At 39.7% G+C, this 19,715-nt stretch overlaps 1 protein-coding gene across 3 annotated transcripts; it reads left to right on the top strand.

The window, feature by feature from the left end:
* Positions 1-69: 69 nt before the first annotated feature.
* LOC114148447 (MOB-like protein phocein) lies at positions 70-18,720 on the top strand. Of its 3 annotated transcripts, XM_028023764.1 has the most exons (9): positions 70-223; positions 1,946-2,101; positions 12,906-12,968; positions 13,387-13,487; positions 14,024-14,066; positions 14,434-14,520; positions 14,606-14,685; positions 15,887-15,998; positions 17,603-18,720. In XM_028023764.1, exons 1-9 carry the CDS (start codon positions 221-223, stop codon positions 17,735-17,737), a joined length of 780 nt encoding a protein of 259 aa, XP_027879565.1. In that variant the 5' UTR covers positions 70-220; the 3' UTR covers positions 17,738-18,720. The 3 variants fall into 3 exon arrangements, with proteins under 3 accessions (XP_027879565.1, XP_027879564.1, XP_027879563.1); XM_028023762.1 differs by lacking the exons at positions 70-223; positions 1,946-2,101 and adding an exon at positions 12,172-12,324; XM_028023763.1 differs by lacking the exons at positions 12,906-12,968; positions 13,387-13,487; positions 14,024-14,066; ... (2 more) ...; positions 15,887-15,998; positions 17,603-18,720 and adding exons at positions 3,324-3,413; positions 3,488-3,684.
* Positions 18,721-19,715: the final 995 nt, after the last annotated feature.

Below are 19,715 nucleotides of genomic sequence, written 5' to 3'. Positions count from 1 at the left end.
ATGCGCATTTTAACTTAAAAATATTATAAAATTTCACAACAAAATAGTTTTTTAAAAATCATCCCCGAGTGTACTAGAACCTTCTGTGAGCCACGTCAAGTTCAGTGAGGTAGTGCGCATGCGCCTTCTGGAGATTTCCTCACGTGGAGGGAGTTAAGGAGAGTCTCATTTCCACGCTAGTTGACTGCAGCGCTGCTCCAGACAGACTCTCTCACATAAAATGGTAAGAAACAGCGTCTAGTAGTTGGAGATAGCTTCAGCTGGATGTTCAGGGTTTAGACAGAGAGACAGGGGACCGGTTATACTCTGTAAGGTTTTTATTTTATCTACATCGAGGCGTCAGCTAGCGTTGTGTAAGCTAATTTTCATTCACAAGGTCACGCTGCTGAGGAGAACAGTGTGTGGGGGGGCTCAACCGCACATTTACCTTATATTTCCGTGAATAGGTTTAAGAAAGAAATAACATCAAGAAAAAAAAACGGGATTATTGAATATATGCAGCTGCTATAAGACCTAATATTTTTTTGTAATTGAAATAGCTTTTTATCTACGCAAACTCTATTCAGCTTAATTCATTTGCATGTGGAGTTGTAGGGATCGAACCCGCGACCTTCGGGTTGGTGAAACTTCACTGCAGCAGACAAAAACTCTCCGGAATTGATCCCTAAAGCTGTGTAGTAGGCGTCCAGCACAACTGTGGCTCTTACCATCATGTTTCGTCACTTCAAAGTGATGTAGTGAGCCTAGTCTCATTTCATCGAAAGAGTGTGTACGAAAAATCTTATTTAAAATAAGTAATTCTATCCTAGATGCCAACTTATTGTCTACTATTGTTAAATAAATAAAAGGTGGATGTCTGGCATGGACTGGTTTTGATGATATGGGAATATTTTGTAAAAATGGCATGATATAATGCCTTAATATAAAGAATGTTTTCAAAGATTTAAAACAAAAATAGTCTGATTGCTTTTGTTATGAATCAAAAACCTTCAAAAAATATACCGAACAGCCAGAGAAAACTCCAGCACTCTTCCTGGCATTTCAGGAAAAAGTTGAAGCCATAGGAATGGTTTCTGTAGAATTCCTACATTAAGAGCACTTGATTATTTTACTGCAAAGTTCTAAATTTCAAACTTAACGAGTAAGTAACCATCAGTTAGCTTACAGATACTTTGGGATAAATAAATGCTCAGTCCTGATTTTTGTAAAACTAAAAGTAAATTGTGACACAATCCTGGTTAAATTAGTTAACATAAATATGTTGACGTGGTTCCTTCGTGTCTTAAGTGGAAGTTTTCAGGTGTTTTATCAGTGAGTCAAGCCGTCCTCGTCCTGCCAGGTTTCAGGGTCGACTGATCAGAGAGAGAGAGAGCGAAGCTGCCCCTCCTCCTCCCAGTAAGCATGCTGGGACCAGAAGCCTTGACACATGGTCACTGATACATGTGCTGTTATCCTAAGCTCAGCAGCCACTATTGGAATCCTCCCTTAAGGCATTTCCTAAAATCTCACCAAATGTAATAAAGCTGACTTGAGTTGCCTGCAAACTGATTCATTGACCTAAACTTGATCGTCTCTAGTGTTAAGTGTAGTTGTTAGTTGTTACTGATAGTAGCTGTTTTAATAGAAACTAAGTCACAATCTTAATTATTGCTGGCTTTTTGATCATTGATGTCAACTGAAATCACCTGTCTGGTTTCTATGACGGCATATTAGGGACATTTTAGAGAACAAAAATTAAAAAAGTACTTTTTTTATTCTCAAAATTTTCTACAAATAACAAGGATATTTCTGAGTTGGAAATTTGCTAGAAAAACCTGACCTTTTCTAGAAAACGTTTGACTTGGAAATTTTTCTGTTTGAATAAATGATGTTATAGATTTACAGTTAGAAACTAATTCCCGTCCATATGATCCATGGTTGACCTGGAGCTCACCGTTTCTTACAGGCCTTCAGGAAGTTCCTCCCCCTGTTTGACCGGGTTCTGGTGGAGCGTCTCACAGCGGAGACGGTAACCAAGGGAGGCATCATGCTGCCGGAGAAGTCCCAGGGCAAAGTACTGCAGGCCACGGTGGTGGCAGTCGGCCCAGGCTCTGTCAACCAGGTGATATATTGTTTCCTTCATTTCCCCCATAGTTTTGATTTCTACTCCACGTTTCACACAGCTTGCTGTCTGATGCAGTACCTGTTGTACCTTAATCATGTAACTTTTGTGTTGTTCTTAGGTAGATTGAAATCATCACGCTGTATTCTTCAGGCTGCCTCGGTCCACAGATTCAGATTTTTACACCTTCCTGAGAGTAGTGAGTAGTTAGGCCTACAAAGTGAGGTAGAAAAGACGGATGGAGTAGTGGACCCAGTATGTGGCTATGTATTAGCCACATACTAATACCTAAAATCCAAAATACTTAAGATTCCTTCTAGAAACGATTAGAACGACCTATTAATGGCTCTCACACCAAATATATTTTGATGCGTAATAAAACGTACCGTACAAACAATCTTAGCTCTGCATCAGAAGCTAATATCTACAGTCTTCTTGTAGCTGATTAGAGTCAAGTAAAAGAAATGCCCCTCCTGGATTGGCTTCTTGACAAAAGCCAGTCAGTAGTATGTGAAGCAGCATCTCTGCTAGGTATTTGAACTTCCCAAGCTGAGTTTTCCCTCGAATATCTTAGATATGCTCTACGGGAAAAAAAATTTACTAAAAGGGGGATTTTGCACAAGTATTTTGGATTTACGTTCCACAGAAACATTTGTGAATACTGAACTCTGAATAGGTGGTGGTCCACAGTATGCCAGTTTGGTTTCTTCCTATGTTGTCATCTGTAGACCCTTTAGAAATGCAGTTAGCTTCATGCAGAGACCCTAGGGTTAAAAAAGGTTTCACCTGAAGACACAGACAGTGCAGTCTGCAAGTGTTTTATTTTGTTGGGCTCAACATGAAGTTTTGGACTTTTTCAGCCATATTTCATACTTCGGACTCTCCTTATTTTCTCTGCTTCTAATAGTAAATCATCACACAATAGCAGATGATAATCTTGACTGTCTGTACTTTTATCCTAATAACATAAATACATGGCAGACCTCATGCCTACATCTTTGCCATCTCTGTGATGCAAAGCGTGTGTAACTTTTTACAGAACATTTGTATTGATTTCAGAGGTACAATGCAATTCGGCCATTTTGTTTCGATAGATTTTCGGAGATGGATCTGGGATGATGTATGTCCAACAACAACCATCATGATAAAACAAACTGGTTAGTTGAGGAGTTGGGCTGGGATTTTTGTAACATTCTATCTTTTTCTTTTTTTCTGTCTTCAGAAAGGCCATGTGCTGCCTGTTAGCGTGAAGGTTGGAGAGAAGGTCCTGCTACCGGAATACGGAGGAACGAAAGTAGTTCTAGAGGAAAAGGTGAAGCACCGTTTCAGTCACAGCAGAGGCTTTGTGCTCTTCTGGGTTTAACTTGTCATATTTTGCTCCCATAGGACTATTTCCTGTTCCGCGACGGAGACATCCTCGGCAAATACGTCGACTAGGTTCTGTTTGTTAGTTTGTGTGAAGTCCATCATCGCTGCAGAGAAGAATTAATTTCATTCATGTCTGTTTTTCTTTTTTATGTCCCGTAAATTGTAAATAATTCTAATTGCATTTTGTTACAATAATAAAGTCACTCAACTGTTAATTTCTTGTATTTTCATGAGGGTGTGATGGGGGTTTTCCACACATTTCTAAAGGTTTCAAGTTTAACGCACATTCAAACGTAGATTTAAATTAATTTTTTCTGTCAGAAAGTCATAAGTAATATTTCTGGAATAAACTTGGCTTTATGTAAACTGGGAATATTGTGGCAGATAACATCCACAACTCCCCACTTTTCTATTAACAGTGAACATTAATGTATGGATTTTTCTTCTGTTGCTTCGATTTCACTGAGGTAATGAAACCTTTCTACAGAACTTTGCAGGCAAATTGAAACCCTTGAACCTTTTTGCATCTTATGAAACAAAACTTAGATGCTAAATGTATTATGATTTTATGTTTAGGACCAACAAAAAATAGGACTCGATGGTGAAGTGGAAGGAATTGATACTGTGCCTACAAAGACCATTCACCCTCTTCAGTGTTTTACTTGTTAATTCCTTTTACGAATCAATTGTGATCAAAATTTGGTATTTTTGATAGAGATTTTACAAAAATCCCTTTAATGTCATTGAAGATTGATTTCTACAGTTTCATTTAATAATATTTAACATCTAATCCCTCATTCAGAGCATGCATGAGGTGACAGTAGAGAGTAAAAACTCTCCTTTAACAGGAAGAAACCAGCAGAACCTTGCTCATTAGAGGCCATCAACAATGATTAGGTGGCGCTAAACTGGTTTTGTTTTTCTGCATCATTATCACTAGTTTCTCAGCAACATGAAAGACTGACATATCAGCACACATGTCCTAAAACGGTGGGTTTCATTTTGCAGATTAATTGAAATAAATACGGTTTTTACACCTTTATTGAGACACATGAGTCGAATGTTTTTCAGTCAGTGTCTGATGAAGATGTTCTCCGCAGATGGTTTGAAATTCCCCGATTTTTCTTTTAACACCATAATAGCTTAAAGCATTACAAAACAGAGGCCCGTTATGTAGAACATTTTATTTAAAACCCACCGTTTTAGGGCTTGCATGGTTAAGAAACGTGATAATCTTACTAATATCTTTAAAAGTTTCCTCTTCAGTCATATTTCAGTCCGTTTTCTCATCAATATGCGAGAGTTTAGAGAGCTGAGTGAAGCTGACACCCCACCCACGTCAGAAAATTCAGCAAATAGTCTGAGTGGTTAGTGTTCCGTTAGTGCAGGTTTGTGCCGTTAAAATTTTCGTTTGTGCAGCTTTGGTTTCTGAGATATTAAAAGTTATAATTTTGGCCGATGACGTCACCATCCCCCCATGTTGCTCCAAAACAAACCAAACTGGGCTACACAGTTAGTGTTCCGTTAGTGCAGCTTTGGTTTCTGAAATATTAATGACTCTTTCAAAACGATTTCTTTCAGACTGCTAGAATAATTTCAAGGAGAGGCTGAAATTACACCTGCTCTGCCGCAAAAACAACACTCGCTACAGTGTGGGCGGAGCCAATCACAGTTGACCTCGTGTGAGAACTTTGTCAAAGTTGGCAAAACATTTTACGTGCTTTTAAAAATCCTTGAAGCCCACGCACATACATTTAATGTCAGAAATTGGATGAAATGAAACTCGTTGCATTTAAAATATATTTACTAAATATTAAGTACATTACTTGGATGAACTTTGTTGAACCAATGACGCTGCCGTGCACTTCCGGTTTTACTCTGCAAAAACTTTATTTGCTCAAGCAACTAGCATGTTAGCTATGGATTTTTTTTTGTTATTGTCGTTTTTTACCCTTTTGCTGCATAATCAGCAGAAAGTAAGTCAACAATGTGAATATAATTGTTGAAACCACCTCATACAAATACACACATTGCGTTATGGTCACGGCCGCATGTCCTGTATTGACAGGATTCAATTATTGTGGAGAAAGTTATATTGGTGAGAAAACATTACTATCTAAAAACATTTCTTGAAATGAGACACATTTCTTCTTGTTCTAAATCTTTATTGATGTTCAAAACAAAAGAAGGTACACATTGTACAACAGCTGAAAATCTGCAGAATTTAACTTACACAATAACATACGAAATTAATAACTGCTTGCTGTGTGGTTATGTCCAGAGCAGGACACAGTCATCAGTTTAGGTGAAGTCAGTTGGCGTATGAAAGAAAATTATGTAATATCTCATAATGAGCAGTAGCCCACTTTGTTTTGTTTTGGCGCAACATGGGGGGATGGTGACGTCATCGGCCAAAATTATAACTTTTAATATCTCGAAAACGAAAGCTGCACAAACGAAAATTTTAACGGCACAAACCTGCACAAACGGAGCACTAACCACTCAATTTGCTGAATTTTTTTGACGTGATAATTGCTTTTCTCACAATCTCCTTTAACTGTTCTTAGTCTCCTCTTCATCAGTAACAAATCCTGTGAATTTGCTAATATATACCCTTTATTTACCAAACTTACTTGGGGGGGGACCATATATTTTAGCCACTTGAAAAAAATTGTTCCCCCTCCATGACATGGGACCTTATTATTTTTTCACAAACTCTTTAACTATGCCGATTCCTCTCTTCATCAACAACAAATCCTGTGGATTTGGTGACATTTGATTATTATTTTTCCAAAGTTAAAGGAGGAGAACCAAATATTTTAGCCACCTGATATAATCCGTTCCCACTCTATAGCATGGGAATAAATTAATTTACCAGCAACTCTTTAACTGTGCTTTGGAAACATTTGCTCTTCATTTCACAAAGGTAAGGGGCCTTGGGGTTTAAACTATCTTTCCATAGCTACCTTATATCAAAGTCCTGTAAGGATAAATATCAAACATAGTTTTCAAAATGTGACTTATTAACCATTATACAACATACATAAACCAACACACCACAGCAAACTCAGGAACCTAAGGCAAACACGCAAAGTACTGATAGGTTTTTTCAATTGGTTTTATTTTTTGCCTAATTGATGATATTGTTTGTTTTTTTGTCCCTGTTTTATTTATTTTTCTGCAGGCTGAGGTTGATGCTGCTGTCCAGCTGCTACTGAAGCTGAAAATGGGCTACAAACAGATGACTGGTCAGGACTACAAAGCAGGACGTCAGTGAACAACAGAACGGCAGCAGATTTGGCCGGTGAGGACGACACGGTGGATCCATGGACCGTTTCAACCACCAACGCCAAGGGAGTCGATTATGACAAATTAATAGGTGAGAGTCCAGTTAGCTTTAAGTCTGAGGGGAGGGATAATCCACCGTGGCGGATTGATAAACAATGCTTTCTCTTATTTTATTTTATTTTTTATTTTTAGTGAGGTTTGGGAGCAGTAAAATCGACCAGGAGCTGGTGGATAAAGAAGGTTTGTGGACAGAAGCCCCATCGCTTCCTAACAAGAGGAGTTTTCTTCTCACACACATGTTTGTTCTTCCAATTAATAACTGACAGATTAATCATATTAATGCAAAACTTTTCACATTATAACTATGAACTTCAGTATTTAGTGCATAATTTAGCATACTGTTTTACATCTTTTGGAAATAAAAATGATTTCCGATTGTTTTCAGCTCCCTCACTGCAAAAACACTAAACCTCACCAAGTAGTTTTGGTCCAGTTTATTGTGCAAACATCTTAGTACACTTAAGATAAGACACAACTAACTTATGAGTAACTTTTCAGGAAGATATAGGAGCTTGTTTTAAGTCAGTGATTCCTTAATATTGATGGAAAAAAATACTAGTTCCATTGGCAGATTATTTCACTTATAACTGGGGAAGAATGTTTTGTTTTAAGTATCATATTCTGTGAATGGAACTAATAATTCTTCAGCAATTTTAAGGAACTATTTACTTAAACAAGCTTCTGTATCTTGCTGAAACGTTTAGTCAGTTTTGTCTTATTTTAAGTGTACTAAAATATTTTCACTAGAAACTGGACAAAAAGAAAAAAAACTTGGTAAAGTGTTGTCTTCAAAATTCAACTTTACTGATCCCAAAGGGAAATGAAATGTTGTTGTGAGTCATATAGATTTGGTTAATGATAACATTACCCAAACCACGAATTTCAGTAATTACATTCAAACTAATCAAACTCAATTTCTCAGAAAATAATCCTAAATAATAACTAATTAAAATGGATTTTAAACACAGAAATAGTCTAATTATGGTAAGGCTGAACAATATTACAATATCATGAAATAAGTGTCTTATATCTGTATCAATAATGTTTTTGTTAGTTTTTCTGTTTTCAATATTTGGAATACATTCTTTTTTTATCCATAGTTTTCACATCACAATGCTTTTTAATTTCTTTTTTTATTTCTAAGCAATTATGAGGAATGGAGGTGAAACCAGAAACTGCTGCTGCGCAAGTGACTCAACAGGCTGTTGCTAGGTAACCAAAGAGCGAGAACATTATTTGATTCCACCAACCTTGCTTAGCTAGAGAGAGGTTGAGTTGGCATCAGCTGGGTCAACGGGCCCGCCCGTTTCCCCTTTTTCTGTTTTCGGACACAATGTTTCCTTTTGACCTGTGGTCCTCGCACCCTGCTGTGCCAGTCCATTGTCTCCCAAGTGTGGATTTCAGCCTTGGTGACATATTACCAGCCGAACTGTCTCCAATAGCCATCAGCTGAGCCGAGCAGCGTTCAGCCGTAAAGTTTGTTTTTATTCAAACTTCAGCAGTTTTCTAGTTGTTCTGCTGAGGCAGTGACATCAATGTGTGACATCATGCAAATTGATGTCACAAAGAGCGATGCACACTTTGTGGAGCTAGGGGGCATCACAGAGCTGCACGCTTGAATTCTACGGTCATAACCATTGAAGAAGAGAGACAAAGAGCACGTAGTAGTATCCTAACAAGAGATTGAAAATGAAAGCTTTTCGAGATAAAGAGGCAAATCCTAACACACAAGTAAAGAAACTCATTGAGAAGTTTTTGGATTTGTCCAGAGAAAAGGGATCAACAATGAGTCGCAGCAGTAAGACATCATCTTGTGATTCTGGAAAGGAAAAAGTACAACAGACATTAACTAAAGAGACACAGAAGCTCCATGGAATATTGAAAGAAGTTGGCATGATGTCCATTGTAAAACAGTCTCTGGTTAAAGAAAATGAGGAGCTGAAGATGCAGGTTCTGAACATAGAACAAGCTACATTTGAAAAAGACAAGCTGCTTCGAGACAAAGATGAGGAATTAAACAAACTGTTCCACATAAACAGAACCTTAAAGGAGAACAACACCACCCTGGTGCAGAATACCACTGCCTTGGAGAACAAAAGCACCTCCCTGAAGCAGAGAATCAACGCCCTAGAGAAGGAAAAAAATGTCCTGGAGCAGGAAAAAACTGCCCTAGGGCAGAAAAGCACCGCTGTGGAGCAGAGAAACAATGTCCTGGAGAAGGAAAACAATACCCTGGAGCAGGAAAAAACTGCCCTAGGGCAGAAAAGCACCACTCTGGAACAGAGAATCAACACCCTGGAGAAAGAAAAAAGTACCCTGGAGAAGGAAAAAACTGCTCTAGGGAATAAAAACACCACTCTGAAACATATAAACCATGCCCTGGAAAGGGAAAGAAATACCCTGGAGCTGGAAAACACCATTTTCAACGAGATTAACACCGTCTTGGAGCAGAAAAGAGCCTCCTTGGAGGAGAAAAGCAACTTCTTGGAACAGATAAACACCGCCCTGACGCTGAGAAGCACCACTCTGGAGCAGAAATGTACTATCTTGGAGAATATAAACACCGCCTTGGAGCAGCAAACGAGGTCCTGGAGCAGAAAAATACTGACTTGAAGAATATGAACACCGACCTGCAGCTTAAACTGGAGCAGCTGAACCAGCAGCCACCTGAACAGAAAACCAGCGAAAACATCCAATCAGTTTCAGACCAGCCACAGAAGCAGCTGCCTGTATTCAGACGTGTCATCAGTGGCGTCTCCAATACATTCCTGAAAATGTACCAAACAGGTACTCTCAGGTACTGGATTGACACTTGGTACTTCTAAATCAAGAAGTGTGATGAGGGCTCCAAGCTTCATGCTTGATTATCTGTGGCAGAAAGGCTAGAGGACAACAGAACTGCTGTGTCAGGGGAGCTTGACACTTGGGGACTTATGGTGGAAAAGCTTAATGCTTGAAAGATGTTGACAGGAGAGCTTGAGGCCCGCAGGACTGCGGTGCCATGGGAACTTGAGGCCATCGAACACAGTTCTCCTTCGTCACCAGACAATTCCTTTGTCGCCAGGTCATCAGACCCTTATTTATCTTATGAACTATAGTTTTGCTTTTATTTTAGTTAGGCGTCAGATGAGGAGCTTGGGGTCAGCAGAGCCTCCCGGCCTGCCTCCAGGGCTTCGTATCAAGTCCTGTTGGTCTCCAGGCTGACCTCCAAGGCTTTGTGGCGAGTCCTGTTGGTCTCCTGGTTTGCCTCCAGGGCTTCGTAGCGAGTCCTGTTGGTCTCCTTGTTTGCCTCCAGGGCTTCGTAGCGAGTCCTGTTGGTCTCCTGGTTTGCCTCCAGGGCTTCGTAGCGAGTCCTGTTGGTCTCCTTGTTTGCCTCCAGGGCTTCGTAGCGAGTCCTGTTGGTCTCCTGGTTTGCCTCCAGGGCTTCGTAGCGAGTCCTGTTGGTCTCCAGGCTGACCTCCAGGGCTTCGTAGCGAGTCTTGTTGGTCTCCAGGCTGACCTCCAGGGCTTCGTAGCGAGTCCTGTTGGTCTCCAGGCTGACCTCCAGGGCTTTGTAGCAAGTCTTGTTGGTCTCCAGGCTGACCTCCAGGGCTTCGTAGCGAGTCTTGTTGGTCTCCAGGCTGACCTCCAGGGCTTCGTAGCGAGTCCTGTTGGTCTCCTGGTTTGCCTCCAGGGTTTTGTAGCAAGTCCTGTTGGTCTCTAGGCTGACCTCCAGAGCTTTGTAGCGAGTCCTGTTGGTCTCCAGGCTGACCTCCAGAGCTTTGTAGAGGGTCCCATCGGCCTCCAGGTTTGTATTTGGTTTATGTATGTTGTATAATGGTTCATAAATTACATTTTGAAAACTATGTTTGATATTTATCCTTACAGGACTTTGATATAAGGTAGCTATGGAAAGATAGTTTAAACCCCAAAGCCCCTTACCTTTGTGAAATGAAGAGCAAATGTTTCCAAAGCACAGTTAAAGAGTTGCTGGTAAATTAATTTATTCCCATGTTATAGAGTGGGAACGGATTTTATCAGGTGGCTAAAGTATTTGGTTCCCCTCCTTTAACTTTGGCAAATAATTTCTGGCAGCTGAAATATCGATTCTCTCCTCTCCTCCCCCCATAACATGGGGAAATAAAGAGCAACTGTTTCCAAATTCTTAAAAAATATTATGTGTGATAGCATGTAATATACTATAAATTTCCTTAATCCAGTAATCTGTCATATTTTACATTAGAACAGGATTTACCAGGAAGTCTACACTCTCATCTTTTCAGGAAGTCTTAATTTTTGTGCCCTGCTATCAGCCAGCTTCCATCCTCTATCAGCATCGAAAAATTATAAATACACACAACGTGTTGGAAAACTGTTTGGTGACTGACTTTTATTTGTCAGACTTAAGTGATTCTCTTGGCGTTTAAAATAACAACACAAAACAGCGTAAGAAGACCTCGTTTATTTATTTATTTTACAATTTTGTTATAGCTTCTTTTTAAAACAACAGCTGCCGATTAAACTGAATGTTACAACCTTGACATGATTATATGAGTTCTTTTAGTTGTGTATGAGTTATATGAGTTGTCTTCCATTTCTCGGCCCAAGAAGGAGAAGGATCAGGCCTGGAAAGCTCTGAAGGAGAGAGAAAACATTCTCAAGCTATTAGATGGAGAAAAAGAAGCAATGTTTGGTTTTTCTTCTTTCTTTAACCCACATCTCATCCTGTCCTTACAGACTCAGACAGGAGAAACTGCCCTGTAGTGTAAACATTTATGTGACATAGTTTTAATAGTGTGTAAAATCAGCCATCTGACTCTCAGCCTTGAGTAACGTTTTACTCAAATGATCTGAAAATGATGGTCAGATCATTTTCAGATCTGACCATCTGAAAATGGTCAGATCCGCCTCTCTGGCTGCAATGCGCGCTCCCGACACAGGGGGCGCGGATTTTCACAGGGTAACAGAATTTCGCACAAGACCTTCACTGATTTAAAGAATGCAGGTAGCAGATTGTGTTAATTATTTTTAAACCAAACTGCAAAGGATGCATACGGAAGAGGATTAGGGCCACCGAAAAAAAAAAAAAAAAGAATTCTGACTTTAAAGTCAGAATTATTATTATTTTTTTCGGTGGCCCTAATCCTCTTCCGTGATTTAATGTATGTTCTGAAAAGTCCTACTACAGGACTTTGAAGAAGACTGGAAATAGACTATAAGGTCTGTAGTTTCTTATTTTAGGGCACGTTTTGTGGATGCATTTTTCCAGTGTTCGTGTTGCACGTTTTCCACAGATAATTTAAGATATACTGTATTCTATTATTATCATCCTTTACACTTAATAAATCCATTCACTTTTGCGCTCAGTTTTTAAATTTGGAGTTCCATCTCGGCCGCCCTTGAGTGAATAGCTTCCGCTTTCCTCGCGACAACGTCGCTTATGACGAACATCCGGGTATTCTGTCGAGATGGTCATGGCGGAGGGAGCTGCAGTTCTCAGGAGGAATCGGCCTGGAACCAAGGCTAAGGTTGGTTTCAGCTCCGGTGGACCTACACAGACCCCACACGACGGGCTGAGTTATCTCCGGACAGCCATGCAGTTTCTTCCCGCCTCTTTCCATCGACAGCTCGGTCCAAGACATCGACTCAAAGGGGCTTGTCACCGGAATGCACAGCTAGCTGTAGTTAGCTTTTTACACCGTCTAATTGCTGGGATGAAGGGCTCTCTAAAATAGTTCCTATTTTGCTTCTTTTGTCTTGAATTTGAATTTAGAGTCACCGCTTTATGTAACTAGTGATGTTTTGCGTCAAAGGACGTTTATAGCCAGTCTCCTAAAAACACAACCGTGACTTTCATTTTACCTTTACAGGAAGTAGTCACGACCTTGTTTACGTTGTCAGGTAAACTAGCAAGGCAGCTTCAAGGAAGAGTGAGAACTCACCCGGCGACCTTTGGTCAAAGCGTATTCTGCCGGCAAATGTTAACTCTTTGATATTTATCAGAGACTTAGCTCTAGTGGCTAGCGTAGGCGAACTAGCGCTGTGATTTAGTAACTTGTGCCACAATGCTAGCTGTTAGCGCTGAGATTTTTCCTCCTTTCTCTTACAGGATTTCTACAACTGGCCGGATGAATCGTTTGAGGAGATGGACAGTACGCTAGCTGTTCAACAGGTGTGTAGCTATTGATGTGTTATCCTGGATATAAACTGTTACTGAGTAATGTAATGATATGGAGTTCAGAACAGAGTGTACTACATGAAACCTCTCAATGATTCATGAATGAAAATCATACAAGCATAGGCTCATGGTAACACAAATCCAGTAAAATACAAATAAACTTCAGAACTATTCCATCAAAGTGTTTAGATTTTGTGCTGAATGTACATGGTTACCTTCTGTTCTTATCTTGGTTCAAAACAAACCCATTAGTTTTCTGAGCGTGGTTAAATCTAGAATGCTTGGATTCTTGTCTTAAGTGGTGAGACTCCAGCTAGTCTAAGTGGCTGAGCTAAACAAACACAACAAGGACTGACTTCTTTGATCCACGTTCCCTTTTTTGCTACTATGTTTGTTGTCTTTTTATTTTCAGTACATCCAGCAGAACATAAGGTCCGACTGCTCCAACATTGACAAAATCCTGGAGCCTCCTGAGGGTCAGGATGAAGGCGTCTGGAAGTATGAGCACCTCAGGTAAACAAAACGTCTGCCTTAGCCTCATGCTTAGTCGTTGTTTTGTTTAGACTGGTGTCTAAGTCTGTCCTTTTAGTGAGTTATTGTGTGATTAAAGTCACACGATGACAATTGTATATGATTATACAATTTTTAAATAAATTTAAATAAAATAGAGAAAAGAATTCAAAAGTGTTTCTGACTTTTGTTTCTTAATAACCAGTAAATATAATGAATTGGTTTTTCAGCTACTGGGGGGAAAAAATATAGATTTTGTTGAAAAAGTTTCTTCTTGCTTCCATCAAAGCAACTCGGTTGTATTTTCTTAATGCTTTCCCACCTTTTCACCTCTTTACCTTCTGTGTGTCATGAAGGTATAAAAAAATCTAAATGCATGGTAGTTAAATTATGTGCTATCAGTTATTGTAGAAAAAGCAATCAGTTTCCAGTATAGTGAATGTTCTGTTTTTATACAGCGAGAGTAAAACTGAAGCAGAAATGTCCAAACATTTACAGTTTTTTTCCCCCCTTTGTGTTCTGATTTGATCCTCTTGCAGGCAGTTCTGTCTGGAACTTAACGGACTTGCTGTAAAACTGCAGGTGAGTTTTCCAGATTTACTTTCTGTACATGTAAAGTCTGACCTTAAAAGCTTAGATTTATTTTTAAATACCCGTCGGTTTGCTTTTTCTGCACAGTTTTTAAATATTTAGTTTCAGGCTCATTGTGTGGAACAGTTTGATAGACTTGTTGTTTTTATTTTCCTGCTGCTTCATTTCATCAGGAAGAACTGTGAACCTTTTAATCAGTCCTAATGAGTGAACACTAACAGGCTGAAGACTTTCCTCAGCCATTCAACACAAGTTCAAAGACGATCACTGCTGTTATATTATGCCAGAAAGACCAAATAAATGTTTTCCGCTGTGAAACATCTGTCCTCACATGTGCTGCTGGTGTTTTTGCCTGCAGAGTGAGTGCCACCCTGACACCTGCACCCAGATGACAGCCACAGAGCAGTGGATCTTCTTATGTGCCGCCCACAAGACGCCCAAAGAGGTGAGTCCTAGCGAATCATTCGTTACATGGAGACGTTGCTCTCATTGATGGTGTGTGTTCTGCTTGTGTGTTGCCGCCATCGCAGTGCCCTGCCATTGACTACACCAGGCACACGCTGGACGGAGCTGCCTGTCTTCTCAATAGCAACAAATATTTTCCCAGCAGGTCAGTCACCCCTTCTGTTTACATATGGATATCTATAAAGGTGTTGTGTATCAAGGCCAGCTACATTACAGAAAATTTAAAAAAATGTTTGCGCATTTGTTCTGGTCGTCTTTTGCTTCATGCTCAATCCAGAAAAACTCGACCTTTGTTTTCATTTGAACAAAGTACAGGGTTAAAAATGGAAATACAAGTAGTGTTTGTGGTTAAATTGTCAGTGTCAGATTTAAACTACTGCTATAAAAGACACATTTGTTTTGAGGCTTTTTACCCTACCTAAATATCAGTAGGTACGGTGGGTCTATGGAAAAATGACTCCCCCCTCAGCTCCTTCAGACTAGTCACCAGCAATCAGCAAACACCTGCTGGAACTGCTCATCTGCTGAGCTCATTATAGGAGCTACTTCTCACTGCAACACTGGTAAAAATGTTGTTAAAGGGTTAACTTAGGATCCATGTTGTGATGACTTCCTGAAGGTGGAGTTTCAAAAAGAGCAGGAGTTTCTTAGAGAGACAGAGGCCAAATTTAAAGGCGTTAAATTACAAAGTCAAATTTCTCTTAAGTCATATTTGATATATGCAGCATTTATATAACAACTGAAGGTAACATAGTTACTTAGTTGTGCTACAAAATGACACAATGTGGCTGGAAAACACACAGTACTGCCCCTTTAAGCTTGTTGTCACACTTTTTCTACAGCAGCTCTAGGAGATTTCAGAAGAAACGTCCTGTTAGGGGTGCAGCAATAAGTCCACCCAGACTTACTGCTTCACCCCAATACTGACGTTTCAGACAAAGAAATTGGTGCTGGTCAAAATTAGTACTGGCAGGTGAGGATCTGTACAAACTGGTGATGGGCCAGAAAACTGCAATCAGGGCACCGCTACTTCCTGTAAAGTGGAGAAATGTTTTCTAGCATTTTCACCAGTCAAGAGCTTTTCCTCAGGTCATTATAAACATTGTTAGTTTTTCAGCCTCTGGCCTAAAGGGGAAATATTCATAGGAAATGTTTTAGTGTAAAATATTGTACTAATAAAAATCTTTTTCTTTTTTGGGAAAAAAGTGTAAAAGTGCATTGAAAATTGAAAAATACTGGAAGTGTGAGAAAGAAGTTACTATACAGTGTGGTTTTGTGAAGCACATGGATTGAGAGTTTTCTTCAAGTTTCGTCTTCCTTCTCGTCGTGTCCGCTTTGTGCTGCAGGGTGAGCATCAAGGAGTCATCAGTGGCCAAGCTGGGCTCCGTCTGTCGCCGCATCTATAGGATATTCTCTCATGCCTACTTCCATCATCGTCAGATATTCGACAAGTATGAGGTGAGTGTTAATGACTGAGCTGCTCTTGGTTACTTATTTATACAGTTGCTTTTTATACTCAAGGTCTGCAAGTCCTCCAAGTGCTCCCACCTGGTTTCATTTGTCAATATGATGCATCTCATAAAGGTGGAACAGCTGATCTTAGTTCAGGTCATAAAACATGACCAATAAGATCATCTGGTAACCATTTATTACTGAGTGTATTGTTTTGTTTTTCTCAGTGGTTGCAGTTCAGACAGGACTGGCTGATTGTGATCAGATCTAATACTAACTCAGACTAATAATACCCATCTGAACGGATTGCCACTGATTAGGATTAGCAGTTTAAAGTCTCTGCTTTTATCCCAACACATTTTGGTTCCTGTCCAATCAAGTCATGGGTTGTGTGTTAGAAAGGACACGCCACTGTTACCATGGAGAGAAGATAAGATCTCAGCCTGAAACTAATGTAGAATGTAGACATCCTGAGCATGTTTACACTAAGACGATGTAGACTTTTCTCAGAATAAACTTTGAAAAACTTTATTTTCACCCAAAAGATTATTGAAATATCGTCAACTAATTTACTAATCGATTAATTATTAAGTGGAGTATATAGACTCAAAAAGGGTAATTTGCTGAAAGGACAACTTATTCAGAGCAGTGATCAAGTCAAACTGTACAAAAATATTTACATTTTGCTCTTAAAATAGTAAAAAAAACAACCTTTGTCTATAAACATGTTCTATCTAAGATTCTTCAAGTGGAAGTTTTAGCTTCACTTTGTTCAAATTCTGTAAGAAAATATACACTAAATCTCCCATTAACCATTATTTGATAATCGTTATTAGTGCAAAAATTAATCAATCTACAAATGAGCAGACATTGACTAAAGGAATGCTGTGTTACATTTTAGGCAACGCAATGCTTATTTTCTTATTTAAAAGGGGGCTAAATTATTTATTTGCATATTTTAATGTATTTCAAATATTGTTTTGAAAAAAGGCTTAAATGAAAATCTGAAGAATTTGCCATGTTCTGATCCAATTAATTGTCAGAACAATCGATGGAATAGATACAGTACAGACCAAAAGTTTGGACACACCTTTTAATTCAATGAGTTTCTTTTATTTTCATGACTATTGACATTGTAGATTCACACTGAAGGCATCAAAACTATGAATAACACATGTGGAAATATGCACTAAACAAAAAAGTGTAAAACAACTGAAAATACCCCTTATATTCTAGTTTCTTCAAAGTAACAACCTTTTGCTGTGATTACTGCTTTGCACACACTCTGCATTTTCTTGATGAGCTTCAAGAGGTCGTCACCTGAAATGGTTTTCACTTCATAGGTCAACCTGCCCTGTCAGGTTAATAAGTGGGATTTCTTGCCTTATAAATAGTAATGAAAATAAAGAAAACCCATTGAATTAGAAGGTGTGTCCAAACTTTTGGTCTGTACTGTAACTAAGATAGTCATTAGTTTCCACCCTGTAATCAATTGACCATAATGTTGGTCACCCAACTGACCTAAAGCAAGAAAAATCTAGCCTGACTTTCTGAAATTGCTGCGCACTTTAAAACAAAGCAATTGTGTGTTTGTGTTTGTGCGCGCGCAGAACGAGACGTTCCTGTGTCACCGGTTCACACGCTTCGTGATGAAGTACAACCTGATGTCCAAGGACAACCTGATAGTGCCCATCCTGGAGGAGGAAGTCCAGAACACCTCGTCAGCTGGCGAAAGCGAGGCCTAACGCCACCGCCGCCGCGCACAGCTCTATATCTATACAGTACAGAGGAGGCGCACTCATTCTGCATAAATATATCTGAATATATGTATAGACACACTACAGTGTATGGAGACACTGTCCACGTCCCCCGTTCCTCCCTCACTCTTCTGTCTGTATCTGAGGAAGTAAAGCTAGCAGGAGCGGGGCTCGGCAGCCTGCAGGGTAACATCAACAAGGTCACTTTCTCCTCACAGTTCCCACCCACTTTGTCCATAGCAACGCCTTTTCTCCCCCCCATCACTATATCAGGTTCTCTTTTGACCTTTGACACAATATTTTTATGGGTTTTTACAAAACATTGAACCATATTTGCGTTTTGTTTATCCCCCGGCAGCACAGTACTAGTCCTAAAGTTTAAACTCCTGATTTTAGCCACCTGATGACTCCCACTGACCAGTGGCTCGCTGTGGACACGGTGGGTTTGCCTCAGTTATGACCCGCCCCCTTTTCCTCTGTATATACACCCCACATCATGGTTCTCTTCACCTGTGTTGCTGACCTTCCTGCTTTGGGTCGGGGTTGTCCTAATGAAATGGAAATAAATAAAAACCTAGGTGTGATGCTTGTGTGGTAGTAACCGAACCTTCACCTTTAGCTCTGTCCTGTGATCTAGCAGTGAGATGTTCCTTCTTGTCGGACTCTGATCCTGCTTTATGACGCACACCATGCGGCTAGTATTTGTTAGCGGGAGCAGCAGCAGCAGATTACCTGGCCTGTTCTAGCCAGGTTTGAAGTGAGCGCTGGGCTGAAGGAGGGAGAGTATTGGCTACATGATGTGTCAGAGCACAACCCACTTCCTGCCTTCTTTAACCCTCTTCCTCATTAAGTTATTGTGTGGGAGGAGTCTCTTCAGTCCAACCCACTTGTTTGTTTTCTAAATGGACTAAAAATTTTGTTACTGTCGACATTTTCATGATGTCTGTTAATAAAAAAAGACCTATTATTCATACAGTTGTGTGGAGGCTGTTTACTGATGCACCACTGGATTCAGCAAACATCACAAGGATGTTAATGGACTGACCAAAAGGTTTCTGAATGTCCCTTTAAAATACTATTGAGTCTCACTTTGCTGTAAACCTGGAGAGAAACGGCTTTAGTGAGAAGGAGACTTATCTACATTATGAAGTTAAATATCAGTTTGGCTAAAAAGAAAAAGCTAAATTTCCTTGAGGGTAAAACTGGATTTTTCTTATGATGAAAGTAGCGTCATGTTTTCCAGCCACATTGTGCCATTTTATAGCACAATCATGTACCTACATTACTTTATTATAAAAATTTGGGCCACTGTCTTAAGAACTCCTGTTCTTTCTGAAACTCAGCCTTCAGGAAATCATCACTACATGGCTCCTCTATTAACCCTTTAACAAGGTTTTTACCAGTGTTGCTCTGAGAAGTACTGTAGCTCCTATATTCTCAGGAACAGGGCAGTTCTACCAGGTGTTTACTAATTGCTGCTGGCTAGTCTTTTTCTTAGTTTACTTAGCTGTAAGCCTACAGAGAAGCAGCTTTAGTGAGATCAACTACCATCAGAAGTAGAACATCAATTTGGCAAAAAAAAAAAAAATCTAGATTCAGTTTACAAACTTCCCTTGATGATAAAGTCTGTTTGATAGTCTTTTGATACCTTTAATCTTTTTTGATGTTTCTCAATGAAAAATATTTGTGCTAGAATGAAAAAATGATCTTTTAATGACTCTTCCAGATCAGATGGTCAGCTGCTGTCCAGAAGGCTTCAGGGACATCCAGGATGCGCTGCTGCAGGTGTGTGCATGCAGAGAGCCATTTAAACCTTTGACTGTGATGGAACAGGAACTAAGACATTTTTGTCCAAGAAAAGCCTCAGGGACACAGAAACTAGTGGAAGTGAAAGAGTGGACTGCTGCAGTTCTATCTGATCAGAGAACAGCTGGAAGCTACCATGACTCGTGTCCTGGTGACAGCG

Source organism: Xiphophorus couchianus, chromosome 7 (assembly GCF_001444195.1).
Source record: "Xiphophorus couchianus chromosome 7, X_couchianus-1.0, whole genome shotgun sequence".
Lineage (NCBI taxonomy): Eukaryota > Metazoa > Chordata > Actinopteri > Cyprinodontiformes > Poeciliidae > Xiphophorus > Xiphophorus couchianus.
Note: the sequence above shows the minus strand (reverse complement) of the source record. Positions and strands in the feature narration are given on the sequence as shown.